The 14,591-nt window shown below is 35.8% G+C and overlaps 2 protein-coding genes across 6 annotated transcripts in view; one reads left to right on the plus strand and one right to left on the minus strand.

Annotated features, from left to right (window-relative positions):
* Positions 1 to 2,825, minus strand: part of LOC117118819 (transforming acidic coiled-coil-containing protein 3-like) — a 31,495-nt gene extending 28,670 nt beyond the window's left edge. For both annotated transcript variants that reach the window (XM_033263533.1, XM_033263532.1), the window contains exon 1: positions 2,704 to 2,825. The gene's annotated coding sequence lies outside the window, so the exon portion shown is untranslated. The remainder of the gene's footprint in view (positions 1 to 2,703) is intronic.
* Positions 2,826 to 5,927: 3,102 nt separating this feature from the next.
* Positions 5,928 to 13,851, plus strand: LOC117118848 (non-structural maintenance of chromosomes element 4 homolog A-like). Of its 4 annotated transcripts, none has more exons than XM_033263572.1 (11): positions 5,928 to 5,991; positions 6,920 to 7,007; positions 8,135 to 8,215; positions 8,638 to 8,777; positions 9,515 to 9,651; positions 10,298 to 10,394; positions 10,825 to 10,930; positions 11,326 to 11,417; positions 11,892 to 12,029; positions 12,580 to 12,638; positions 13,518 to 13,851. In XM_033263572.1, exons 2-11 carry the CDS (start codon positions 6,932 to 6,934, stop codon positions 13,519 to 13,521), a joined length of 930 nt encoding a protein of 309 aa, XP_033119463.1. In that variant the 5' UTR covers positions 5,928 to 5,991; positions 6,920 to 6,931; the 3' UTR covers positions 13,522 to 13,851. The 4 variants fall into 4 exon arrangements, with proteins under 4 accessions (XP_033119463.1, XP_033119464.1, XP_033119466.1 ...); XM_033263573.1 differs by having other exon boundaries at positions 5,932 to 5,986; positions 13,518 to 13,600; XM_033263575.1 differs by lacking the exon at positions 5,928 to 5,991 and adding an exon at positions 6,240 to 6,264 and having other exon boundaries at positions 13,518 to 13,600.
* Positions 13,852 to 14,591: the final 740 nt, after the last annotated feature.

The following is a 14,591-nucleotide window of genomic DNA, read 5'->3' on the forward strand; positions in this document are numbered from 1 at the left end:
TTTACGAGATTATGTAAATTAGTAAAACATTATTCAGCAGATGAACAAGTGTTTAAAAAAAAACTGTAGTATCACAAAATATTACCAGCACATCTTTGTATTAAAAATGCATTTAAACTGATGAAATGGATCACTTCCTTCCTATACATCCCATTTAAAAGCTAGGGTAAAGGTTCTGTACCAGTAGTTAGTATCATGATAGCAGTAGGTGATTGCTGGCCTATGTTTTGAAAGGTAATCTGGGAAGACTTCAGACCAACAAGTAGCCTTCGTTTAGCTGAAACAATTGGTTAGTACAGAGGTCAGAATTAGGACAGTTACTGTTGGCTCTGGGTTTGTCTAAAGTGGGTCAACAGAATGCTTGGGACCTCACTTGGAATACAAGATGGAATATTTACATAAACTAGAAATTGCAAATTGCAAGTGAAGTGCTGCGAAGTACAAATGCATAAAATGTTCTTCGAACAAAATTATTTATGCGAGTCAAGTGAAAATAATGAATAATAAAAATATAACAAATAATATGAGAACGACCCATTGTCTATATTTAGAACAGCGTTGGTACCGTGTACAATAGTGTTTTGCTGCAGTGACATCTCTCTGCTGGCGATGACTCGCTGCTGGCGAATCGATCTGCGCATGTGTATAAAATGGTATTTATTTCCGAAAACACTATGCCAGTCTACAACAAGCGTCGCCTAAATGTAATAATTAGCATGTTGAAATAGGTTAGTAAATAAGTTTAACTGGGTTCGTAAATAATATTGGCCTCAAAATATTGTGGCTGAGACATGAGCCGATTAAACGTAGAAATAGGAAACCCAGAAATATAGTAAAAACGCTGAATAGTACTCCAGCGTCGCGACATGCCGACGTTGGTACGAGTAGGTTAGTCTACAAACGTCGCCTAAAGTAATTGATTTTACGCGGCAGAACGAAAGAAGGAAACTCCGCTTTTCAGTTGTCTTAGGCGATAGTTTTTTGACAAACAATGACCTTTCAGAGGTCAAATTGCTGTCAAGAATATGAATTGGCTGCTTCGCAGCAAAAATTTAATGTTTTGATGTCTTGCTATGTCACATGTGATATAGATAAAGAGGCTATATTCATGAATAAATATATTCTTATTTTAATGACGCCTTCCAAAATATATTTCCCAGAAAGTAGTGTCCAACTTAACCGACCAATCAGAATGTTTTTAATAGGTGTGGCACACATGCATCTCCTACAAACACAAATTTATTTTGCACTTTATTACCGTCATTTTGTGGGGCCTTAGCAACAATATCCAAGGGGTGGGGCTTAATGGAACGATCCATTAAAAAGCAGAGCAGGTAATTTTATGGACCTTAATAGTGTTTTGTATCATATTTGGATAATACAGAAAACATGAATTAAAATTTTTAAATTCTATGGGTTACTGAGAAAATATGCAGTGGTCGCACGGGGGGCAGGTGGCATTTGCCACCCCGTCGGACAGGCCTGGACTATCCTGCCGTCCGACGCCACGACTAGGTCAACGGATCGAAAAAAAAAAAATAATAATTTGCCTCTCCAAATAACATTATTTTGATTGCTAATCCCTAATATTGAGGTCTAAAAGCACAATTTGGAGCATTCTACAGTACTGTAAGCCATAAAAATTCTCACTGTGAACCCTACCAGCCATCAACTGAGACTAGTTGGCCCTTGGTTTAGACCCTCCGTCGGACCCCTTGTCGGCGAATTTCTTTTTCAAATCAGAAATATTTAATTATGAATTACAAGTTGACAATAATTGCCGAAATAATGTATAAAACAACAATGATAGAAAAATGAGCAAGAAAGCAGTCTTCATTCGTATCATTCAAATACATTTTTAAAAAAATTATTTTTTAATTAATGACAATAAAATTTTGTTATATTACATAATAGGCCTAAATAAATATAGTCATAGATGATGACAATGATACCATCTATTATTATTATGAGTATTAATAAACTAAAAATAAGATTGCAAAACTGAAGTCGAAGGTGGTTTAAGCCAGCTTCGCTAATCAACACCTTGAATTTACTACATAAAACGTTGGTACAATCTGTGTATAATTATATCCACGTCCTAAAAAAACATACTGTGTGGAAACATGGAATATACAAGTAACATATGCCTAGGCTCTTATTTTAAGTTTGCCTAGTGTCTAGCCTAGGCACTCCTACCTAGAGGCCTGCCCTAATCCAAGCTAGCTGCTAGCCTAGGCTAGGTCTAGCATACATGCTATGCGGCCAAAGTTCAAGGGCCTAGCCAGAGCTAGGCTAGCTAGCAAGGCTGGCCAGCCGCCTAGCCGAACCTGAGTGAGCATCTCACAATGCCAATGGTGTCCCAACAATTCATAATAAATTTCCAACTAAATGATATACCGAAATTCGAACCCTGATTAATGGAAAAATAGCCATTTCTAATTTAAGAGATACACAATGTTTAAAATGCCATCCAGTTTTTCGTCAATATAGAAGAAGCTATGTTTTTGTTATTTATTATGCGAGCGACACCAAGGCCCAGACAAATCGAATCGTCGAAACCCGGGAACGGGATACACGTCATTGGAAATCGCCCATTTTTCTCGTCAGGCCGTCATGGAATTATTGAACGATTGTGTCCGACATACCAACGAAATTAATTTATCATAATCTACTGTGTCTGAAGTAAATATATGTCGAACTTACCCTCTCGGTCATGTGAAATATGTTTCGGAATCGGGACAGGGTAGTGGCCTCAGCCGAAACAGTACATCGCAATTTCAAATACATGACCGTTTTCTTCTAGTTCCCACCGCTTATTGCGCATGGTCAATCTTGTGAGGAGGATAAGATTTTTGCGAGAGAGCGATTCTCGATTGTGATTGGCTAGCTCTTTCACTCACTCCCAAATAAAGCATAAATTTATTACTGTACATCAACTGTACATTAATTTTATTTTATTAAATCCCATCGAATATATAGCGGTGTGTAGGTGATCTACAGCTTCTGTATAATGGTTGTGTGTTTTAACGACTGTTCATATCAATATCTAGAATCCCTATGGGATTATGCTCAATTTGAACAGTGTTATTATATACGATCAAGGAATTTTATCCAGAGTTATAAAATAATATACTGTACCTCCTCCTGTTCTGGTATCTGGTAGGTTAGGTAAGTATTAAAAAAAACATATTTCTCTATAGTATAAACATGGAGGACCTCCATGGTATAAATAAGGTAGTGGGCGGCACTACACGGAAGACTAAAATGTTAGGTGCGTTAACCGTACCCGTCGATGGATGGAAAGTCACTCGTTACGTTGGAGAACAAAAAAACAAAACAAAAAACAAAAAAAATTTTTTTTAAATCACGAACGGTCGGAACAAGTCGGCCTAACTGTGATATAAAAACGACATTATTTTTTTTTTCTCTGGTTTTTTCGCAGTATTCTCATGGGCAGATCCAGAGAATTTCTGACGGGGGGTAGGGGGCACAAAATGAAGTTCAAGCTGCTACGCCCACCTCAGCCCCACCATGGTTGGTGTAAATAGGCCTGTGGTAAATAATCGAGCTCTCCTTTCGCCCACTGCTGGATCGCCTCTGAACTTATGGGTGCAATCCTTTTTTCTTCTTTTCTCTCTTTAACTAAAATTTTTCTTCCCCTTTTTTATTTTTCGATTGACTGATGGGGGGTGGGGGTGGGCACGAGCCCTGATTCTATAATTGTTATGGTTATATTATGGCCGCGTTTCTCTAATAAAAGCCAAATAACAAGTTATATTTTAATGGTTAAAATCTTACTCGTTTCTGCTAAAAACTACAACACAGCAACGGTGTTTTACGAGCCTTTGATTTCCGTACGTACCACCGAATATTTGACCATTTGTATATAACCCTGGTTCTTAACAGCAAATTATTCTGGCCCGCGAGAAAAAAATTGAATTAAAAAATATATATTTAAAGAAAATAAAATTAATACCATTCGATGAATATTTTTTTCAATAAAGTAAAAACACACACTGGGGCAATGTGAAGTAGGCATACTCCCCACCCAGGTCTAGAATTAAATCCGTTACCAATCAACCGACAGACACCGAAAGGTTGGTAGTCTTAATTCAACTAAATATGACATAGCAAATTAAAGATAAAAACTTTATCAGAGACTTGTTTTTATTATGAGTCCCGATTTTACAGGCAAACTGCTTTTAGGTTTTAAAGCCTTGGTATTTGTTGGTGGATATAGGTGAAATCACAGAGAAAATACCGATTGTCTGCCCGGTACTATGAACAAACTTTGCATGGCTGATAACAAAAATACTGTGTTTACAATATGCCTGTAACTTCATGTTTGGTTTGAAAATACTCTTACAGGATTACTATTACCAGTCGTTGTGTGGACGACGTCCGATCAAGTAACAATATTGGTTAAGTGTAAGAAGCAACTTGTCAATACAGAAAAAAATATCTAGTACTGTGATAGACAAATAAGCTCCGGTCAGGAAACGGTACTTAGCCCACAGTTACACTCAAAGAAAAGTAGACAAGTTCTATTACCAGTCGGCAACAGCAATACACTTACAGCGACCCTGAAAAATATTTTTGGCATAAAAATGATTAATTTTTTTATTTCAAATCTGTAAGCCTGCTTATTATTAGGCCCATGCAGCTATTTGAAGACTGCTTTAAATGAGGCACCGTCAGTTACCATGCATTTATCATGCTAAGTACGGTACCGTTAGTTCCCAAAAAACTCTAATATTGGGAGGATTGTAATTAAGTTAAGTGGTGGGGCCATTTGCAGTCTTGCAGAGGCAGATTCCCCGTCAGAGAGAGCTCTCTCAAAGAACTCAACACATTCGTTAGGGGAAATATATGCAACTTTTACAAAATATGAGTAGGGTCTATTACGGGGGCCTAGTATTCAAAATGACTAAATTGAGCTTCCGGGATCTAGCCCCCGCCCCGGGACCCCTTCAGAGGTCTGGGACATCGCTCCTTCCCTGCTGTTGAGCAAATATTTTTTTGATAATTTTACACAAGCAAGACATAAAAGATCATAAGCAAGAAATAGTGAAATGAAGTGTCCTTCGTTTGGTAAAAATATTATATCAATCTAATGAATGAATTTAGTGTCCTAATATTGTGCTCAATTAAAAATAGAATAGAATTTGAAATTGCAAAAAAATAAAAATAAAAAAATAAAAAAAACCCTTAAAAAAAACCCCTTCAAAACGTCTGTGCAAATTTGTAGGGGGGTTCAAAAAACCCCCAAAAATAAAAGGGGTCCGGAGTTCCTCCCCCGTGAAAAAGAAATGAGTTTTCCGACTTTTGAGTTGTCTTTTAATGACTCCGATAATGCGCGGGCGTGGTATAATGAGTTTGCTCATAGTCCCAGACCTTCTTTTTTTCTCTTTTAAATTTGGTAAATGCACCAAATCATATTTGTGGATAATAACATAGACCTACACTGCCATTTATTAAAAAAAAAAAACAAACAAAAAAACAAACAAACAAACAAACAAAAAAACAATTGTTTCTAATAGAGATGAATGCAACAGAACTATTAAATCAATGAATAAATGACTAAAATAACCCTGACAGTACATATCTACTTTGAAAAAATAGCCAAAATGTATAAAAAATATGTATCCTTCCCATTACAGATAAACTGTGGAGGACAGTGCCTGACATGAAAAATATGGGGTATTGAATTACACTGTCACCTTATAAATTTACAGATTATTATTGATTCTAGATTTCTCTATATGCTAAACATAAAGCTAGCCATGTTTCTTCATTGTCTATGGTCTGATTACTGTACTGAAAGCGGTAGGTATTACCCACAGAGTTATATAATACTGATTTTTTATGTTTACGTTACCAAAAATATAGAGAGCTGTGGTGGCGCTGTTTTAAAACCTGGACTTGAACATCCGGAATCCGCATTCACTACGCGCCCTCATTTCGAAAATTGGTGTGTCGGAGGAAGGTCAGGTAATCAATTTTGAATATTTCCTTGTTTTTACAGTATAGGATTGAGTTTTCTTAAAAGTCTGTGTTTTAAATGATATCTTTACCCCCTCCAATACATCTGGAACTATCGATAAGGCTCATTTGACACTGCATATACTAGCTGCTGCTGCAGTGCTGGGCTAACTTCTTGGAGATTGGACCTGATGATCATGGGCATTCACTCAGTGGTGTTTATTGACATTTGACACATGTTTATCACCAGCCAACCCACTGCCTTCTTGAAATCAACAGGAGGTAACTCATTTAGGCCTAGGCCCTAGGCTAGTGCATATACATTTAAAGACGAAAGAGGGAAAATAAACGAAAGTAAACTAACTAACTCCAAAAGAACATGGTAAAGTTGTTGGTAACATTCAACAGGTGAGGCAAAAGTAAACACAAGATAAAACTCTCACGTACTGTAGCAAAAGTGAAGTGAATATATAGTACGTCATATCTTTTACGCAGATCCAGATGTATGCGGCGACCTTCAGCTTCAGTTTCCAATAATGGAAATTTACATTTACTGTAGCTTATCCAGACGTTACTGTACCTGGGTCCGCTTACGACTGTAATACACAAACTTACTTTTTTTTAACCCACAATCTATTCAGTGATACAGTTTTTTTTCTGTGGAGAGTTTTAATACTTATCTTGTGTTTCTAGCTATTTTGACAGTAGTCAGTACAGTGCAAGCCTGATTGCACTACACAGAGCAGTATACCTGTTTATCTTCAATATCGCAATTGCTGCACAGTTTTTTGACTTGTTTGTAAATTTAAACATAGACAATTCAAGATAATCATTATAGGACTAGGTTTAATGTTAATGTCCACGTTGTTTGATGAATATGGTATGAATGATATTGCAGTAAATTCCTGTTTTTTTTTCCCACAACATTTTAATGTAGGATTCCAACAAAATGTCGAATGAAATTGAACACCAGAAAAGGCGACAGATCCGCCACCAGTATCGTAACTTGATTACAGAAACACAGAGTGAGTTTTTGTTCTAAATAGTACTAATACGTCATGCATATTTATTTTTTTTTTACTGGTTGCAACATGAGTGGTCAACTTGAATGGTGCTCTTCCTCAAAAAGTCACTATCATGTTCTATAAGACCAGATTCTCCAGTTTTAATAATTCTGTATGGGTCCAAAAAAAGGACACTCTCATACTTTAAAATTGTTTTTCAAATTTATCAATGAAATCCAATGTTAAGGCCTGTTTATATGATAACAATAACAATAAAAAAGCTAAACAGCAATTTTTCATATAGAAAATAAAAGAAATAAGAGTTTGTACACTAGAACGATTCGATAACGATTTATCAGTTATGTGATGATAACATATTTTTACAAGTCAAACGATTTTATAATTTTTCCATGATTATGATGTCATCTGATTTGATTTTTTTTATATATATAATATTTTGTTATCGTATACACGATAAATCATTTTCGTATCATCCTAGTGTAAAAACTTCTCTTATTTCTTTTGTTTTCTACATGAACAATCGCTTTTTAGCTTTTTTATCGTTATCGTATAAACAGGCCTTAGACCATAAGAGAGGAGAGTAGTCAAAATTTCCAATTTGCATTTAAAGTCTGCAGAATAAGCAGGGCTGGAAAAAATGTGCGGCCGGCGGTTGGAGGCATCAGAAATGTCCTGGGGGCATTTTTTGTGGAGAAAATTTAAAAAAAAAACTGTTGGGCTATATGTACTGTAGATAACAATTGATGGTGGAGGAATGTTATCGTGACAATTTTCATGGTCGGAGGCACAAAGCCTTTTTTTCCAGGCTTGAGAATTAGTAATTATCGTAGTAGTGTGAAGCCAGGCACTTACTGCGCCCACGCCACCGATCGTTTTAAAATGACGATCCGTTCAGACTGCCACCAAAAATCAGCAGACAGCGTTGCGCCGTCTAGCACTCACAGGAAGCGGAGTTGGATTTGTGGTACGATGCGGTGAGTGCCCGGCTATAGGAAGGTCATACTGAATCAGTAAACTCTAACTAGGCCCTTACCGAGGTCAAAATGTCTGCTTGGAGTCTCTATATTACAGTACAAGGTTGGTGTTTGGAATTAACGATGCTTGTATATTTTTCAACCTTTTTACAGAAAACAGTCTTGAATTATCAAACCTAGAAAACACAGGATTAAATGATGCATTGAACAGAGCAAATGAACTCTTTGAAGATGGTAAGTCATCATTATTTGAAAGGCCTAGAACCATAATGATGTAATCCAAAACAAAAAAAATTTCTGACACCAGCAAGTCCAGAGAAGAAGTCTTATTGTCCAAGGTATTTGGCCACCAGGTGCCATTCTCAATGGTAACTATAAATCCTTACGCTGCCACTGGTTTTACATAGTAAACAACGCTTGCTGTTTTATTAACCACTGAAACACATCATATTGTGATCACATTCCTCTCAACATGTTTTCTGAATATGGAGTTTGTGATTGTTTCGAAAAGTCTTCATCACAATTTATATTTATCCATGCATTAGGAAATGTAGCATAACCACAACACAGTCCTATAATTTCTATGTTTTACTATTAATCGCCTTGTAATTTGGTTGCCCGAGAGGTTAAAACAATGTTTAAACATTTATTTTCAGTCAAGGAGATTAAGGGGACCAGGGAAGCAGCGATGGATTCTTCATTCTTAGTAATTGCATCAGCTATTGGGAAGCAGCGAGCACAGAAACTCCACACTGATCTTGTCAAGTTTGATGCGAGAGAATTCATAGAGAAGCTGGTATGTCTACTGTTGTATGCCCATATATAGTGATGATGTGCCTATATATGGTATGTGATGTCATTATGAACGAGTGTAGGCATGTCACATGTTTTTGTCAAATAAAATTTGATAGTCAGGGTCCTGGGTTCAATTCCTGTGACTTCAGAACTTTTTATCATGACTAAAACAACTCCCAATATCTGGGCTCTGTGGAAGACCAGTAGATATCAACTGAACATGCTACCCAGTTTAAAGAATAAGTTTGATTTTGTTGATTTTTGATGGGCAGTGTTATTGTTGGTTTTTGTGTCTACTGCCCCCATGGGGGCTGTAGACACTTAGTTATTGTCTCACCTGTAAAGTGGTGAGAGTAAATCTGGTGTGACAGTTCAAAGTTCATATAGAGGAATTATGGGATACCATTGCATGATAAGCAAAGGATAGAAATTAACAATCTCCCAAACGTAAATCAAGTCTCTTCATAGTAGAAAGTACTCCCCCCCCCACAAAAAAAACAACCCTTTCAATTAGTAGACACGTGCTCCCACCCAATGGGAGCCTATTTTTTTTATTATTGTTATTTTTATTAATATAGCAACATGAATAATAGCTTTTTAGATAGGTTGAAATTTCAGGTAAAATTTTCATTTTGTTCTTGGTTTTTTTCTTAATTATTTTGGTGTGCAGTTTTGCTTCAATTAAGAACCAAACTACCTTGTGTTTATGTCCTGCTAACAATCGTTGTTGTCCTTCAGGTAACTTACATGAGTGGGCGAGCAATGGCACCTGATACTCAAAGCCAGAATAGAAGACACATAACACCTGAGGCATGGAAAGAGCTTGGTAAAGAAGCAAGATTACACTTCAAAAAGGCACCAGCATTTCATTCTTTGTGAGTAGATCTGATCAATATTCCCATCGTTGCCTCTCCTTGTATTTCTGCTGGAGGGCTGAAATACAAGTTACAATAGCACACCGTCTTTCGGATGAGACCTTTAAGCCGTTGGTTCATTTGTGCATTTTTGGCCCATATGCACGTTAAAGAACGCAGTACACTCTTCGGAAAAGAGTAGGTTTTGTCTCCCGGTGTACTGCCCAATCACCGCCAGAAGGACCCCACTGGAAATAAGTCTTCTTCTAGACTTGTGGGCTATCCTTGGTGTTTACACCGAATAAATCCAATCAAATCCAAAGTGCTTACTCATGTACTGTTATGGTGAGACTTTTAATAACTTGTTTTGCGAACTCACTGCCTGCCTATAAGTGTGATTTCGAATAAAAATAAAATTTTATTTTTTGCCAGTTAGTGCACCTGCTGCCATTAAAAATGGAAATTCAGAAAAAAATAAAATTGTTAATTTATTTTTATTATGTCTGCCACAGCCTTGAAATCTCACAAAATAATATACCCTATATTTCGTCATTAATTATATGAATTTAAAGCATTTATCAATCCTATTACTGTTTACATTCACCATTAAAATTTTATTTTTATTTTCTGGATGTTTTTGAAAGAACCATTTCTTAAATGTTTTCAGATTAGGATCGTTTGGACATGAAAAACCGAAGAAAAACCCAAGAAAGAACACGCAAAATAAAGAGAAGGAGATAGGGCCTACAGCAGTACCGAAACAGGTAAATAATTCAGTTTTGCTTGTGTTGGGACCGAGCAAGTAAGCTATTGCGAAGGTTGAAGATAATAATAGGGCCGTTTTTGTTTTGCACAAGCCTGTTTTTAGTATTTCGAATTAGAATTTTACCAAGATGCCCAAAAGGCCAATTTTCAAGCTTTAATAAATTTGATCCCTTAACCATGCTATTGCAGTAAAATTTATTATCCAGTCTAATTATTACTTAAATGCACCCAGACAAATATACTTAACGAAACAATGTTAAAATATTTTTATTTTCCTCCACTCTTATTTTTTAAAATTTTTATTTAAATTTCCTATGGTGCATACCATCGTTTTCATTCTTGTTCTTTCTGGTTTGTGTTTTTAAAGCTCATAGAGATATATGTAGTATGCAAGTGTTCACCATTTTGAATTGACTTATTTTGTTCTAGTTGTCGTCAGTTGTACAGAGTCACCAGGAGGTGACAACAGAAGAAGTGGGGAGGATCATGGCAATATTGAAGCAGTACACATATTATGAAGACGATTCCATGGATAGTAAGTTCCTACATACAAGTATTTTCATACATTCCCTGGATCTTTTATTCCTTCAAAGGTTTTCTCATAAATAGATAGATGTATAAATAATATACAGTTTGCCCTCCAATTCAAGACCACTTTGGGACCTGATAATTTTGAGTGGTCTCGGGGTTCGGTCTCTGCATAGAGGGTTAAATTTGTGTTAAATGATTGACGATTGTTATTTCGTTCTTTGAAAAATTGGTCTCAAATTAGAGGGGTCTAGGAATTAAAGGGTTCTGTAATTGGAGGGTGCACTGTATTACCTCAATTCTTTTTTGCCTAGACCGTTAAATTGGATGGTAATCATATTAATTAAAAGCCTTGATGGTAAAATGTGCGTAAATCAGGGAAAAACCCTCTTTTTTTTTCAGTTGAACCGGTGAGACTGTTTGACTTTGTTGTGAATCCTGATTCATTTGGTCAGACTATCGAAAACATATTCTATGTTTCATTTCTGGTAAAGGTAAATATTGTATGTCAAAACTATTTCACTCCCTCAGCCTCATATATCATACCAAAGCTTGGCCAGACTTGTTTCATTGCCTACTTAACCCCAGTGGTGGGGCCAGGGAGGGAAAATTTCCCCCACCACACACACACCCCTGGACCCCATGCCATCCGTTGATGAGATCGTCTGACCAAAAATATTGATTTGCGTATCCAAATACGTTATGTTGATTGCCAATCCCTAATATTGTGGTCTAAAAGCACAATTTTGGGCAGTACTAAGCCTTAAAAAATCTCCCCATACTGGAAAATATTAACAAATTTCCATGTCTTTTTAAATGCCTGGTTTGATTCTGATACCAACAGCCTCCTTCATGATCAATCATTCCAAAATTATCAAAATAACAATCATCAGATCACCATCGGATCCTGCGTATCACCTAAATTCGTCTGTGACAAATTAAAATATAGTACTATTTATTATCCCCAGGATGGACTTGCTATGATTGAGCTCGACACTGATGGCCTGCCGGTCATTCGGCCATGTGAACCTTATAAGGAAGGTCAAAGCAAGGAGACTATCCATAAAAAACAATTTATGTTCTCATTGACCATGGACAAATGGAAGGTACTAAATAATTCTTACTAATTTTAGTAATAATGTATTCGATCTTAAAGAAAAGGGAAAACAACAACACTTTACAGAGATAAATTTAGATTTTTTTAATATTAAAAAATGTTGTCATTTTTTTGTGTTCTTATATAATTTGACTGTAAATAATTTCATGATGTTGCAGTAGCATACTTATTTTAATACAATTGGATTTTATTAATACAGTAATTATTGATTATGATTGATAATTTTAAAAATAAAATATTATAATGCACCAGTTTCAAAAATGATTTTTTACTTGTTTCAGTCCTTCCACCTGAAACCTATCCACATTCAAAAACAAAGTCTATAAATTAAATCTAATGAGTGTAAATAACAATGCTAATTACTAAATCTAAACATGCCTGGGTGTTACAATTTTTACTTGAGATGTATGCAGAATTAGTAGCAGATGGTTAATGTATTTGTTGTGAAACTGATATTCAGTTAGATAATGATATAGTATAATACTATAATAATTATAGATAGATATTATCTACATGGAATTTGCTGTATGTCTCCACAGGAACTTATTGAAGTATTTGATATAGGACAACCTCTGATACCAACAAGAAAATCGACGAGGTAAGAACAATTTCAATTATCATCTTGTTGTCTAGTATTTTTGGCAGCATCCTCATTTTGGAATCTATATGGGGAAAATGGATACTAGATAATGACAGGGAGGGGGAAGCTAGATTGCAAAATGAGGTGATTTTAACTACAGTAGGGGAGTTTGGAGGAACAAGCTTTGGAGTGGATGGGGTGTGCACCAATTTAGCGTAAACAATTTAGAAATGCATTCTACTCTTCATTTTATTAAATTGATTTGTTAATGAATATTGTAAGATTGTTAATAAATCCATCAATAATCTATTGTGAATAAATGCAGGCCACACAAAATTCTATGAATACTGAAAAAATGTTTGATATGTTATAAAACTGAGTTTTTCTAAGACAAAAAGTATATTTGACAAAAAAAGTTGGGAGTGGTTAACGAGATACAGATTTTTGAATATTTAAAAACTGGAAGAAAGGGTGGTCACACCCATTTTCTCCCAAGTTTTTAGATATTCTAAAATCTGTATCTCGTGGACCGCTTCCGAGTTATGCTTTTGTGTCTAAAGCCTGGCTTCCATAAAAAATACTGATTGGTCAGTTGAATCAGGGAGCGTTTGCGTCGGGCACAGCTAGTGTTGCGACAACTGCAGTAAAAAAAACTGAAGCGAAAGTGTAGCAATTGTATGGAAACTCAGCCTTAGAAAATAATCAGATGTACAACATAAAAAAAAAATGTTTTCCTCTGGAGTCCACCTTTAACTGGATAAAGAAACTTGTTGTTCAGGCAAAAACAACACCCTGTCAGGATATGTGGGTTGTTTTACTGTTCCACTTATTTTCTATGGGTCTTCACTTGTAGTCTGTTTATCTAGACAATGCACATTACAATTTTGTTTATTTCAGGTAAGTGAAGTGGTGGAAGCTTGTACATAAATTTTGAGGGTGCTTCGGCAACGGTAGATCTTCACCTGGTACCTATATTGCGGAAGTCCGTCCTTTTTTCTATTTCATGACCGAAACAGCGACCGGTTTCACTGTGGCTCCCTTGTTCACTTTTATTAAATACTGGATCTGCCCTTGATACAGTAACTTAAGACGAGAAATTTTACCTTGTTTTATACCTTGTTTCGCGAACTCGCTGCCCGCCAAAATTGATGATTTCAAATAAAAATAAAATTTTATTTTTGGCCAATTAACGCACCCGCCACCACAAAAAAAAAGAAATGGAAATTTCAGAAAAACATAAGATTTTCATTATTTTTATTATGCCTGCCACTACCTTTAAGGCTAGGTTCTCACGAGAGCCCTAGTAACGCCCGATCAGTTAGCGCTAACTGTTAGCAAGTGAGCGTGTTTATATCATCAACCAATCACTCGTACGCGTTTACAATTTCTTATTGGCCAGTGATTCGATCATCATATTCTTGGTATCCGGATCAGGATTTTCTCATATGGACGCACGGCCCGGATCCTGCTAACCGTTAGCTGCTGTGTGAGAACATAGCCATTATCTCCAAAAATAAAATATGTATATTTCTTCCATATTATATAAATTTAAAGCATTCAACTATCCTATTACTACACTGTATGCATTCAAAAATAAAATTTAATTTTTATTTTATTTTTTTCCGTCCTCTAATGATCTCTAGGAAAATGAGTTCGCGAAACAATGTATAAAAAAAGTCTCGTCTAATGCTTTTGGTTATGGAATTTTATACTGTATTTAAAGATTGCTAAACTTTATTGTATTTTTTTTAAGTGGTCAGCCTCAAATTACTAATCTTTAAAGCTTCTTCCTCCACATGTATATATGGGCCATGTTTCTAGTTAACTATTTATTAACAAGATTGCAAATATTCTTTTATGATGGTGCAAATATGACAATTTTGTAGTGGGTGCTTCATATGGGCTTGCCATTCCACAACCTGCTAAATGTTGAACTGAATAATTAGCATAAGAATGTTGGTTATTGTATAC

This window comes from Anneissia japonica, unplaced genomic scaffold (genome assembly GCF_011630105.1).
Source record: "Anneissia japonica isolate Jap-2015-1 unplaced genomic scaffold, ASM1163010v1 scaffold737_len1565949_cov176, whole genome shotgun sequence".
NCBI lineage: Eukaryota > Metazoa > Echinodermata > Crinoidea > Comatulida > Comatulidae > Anneissia > Anneissia japonica.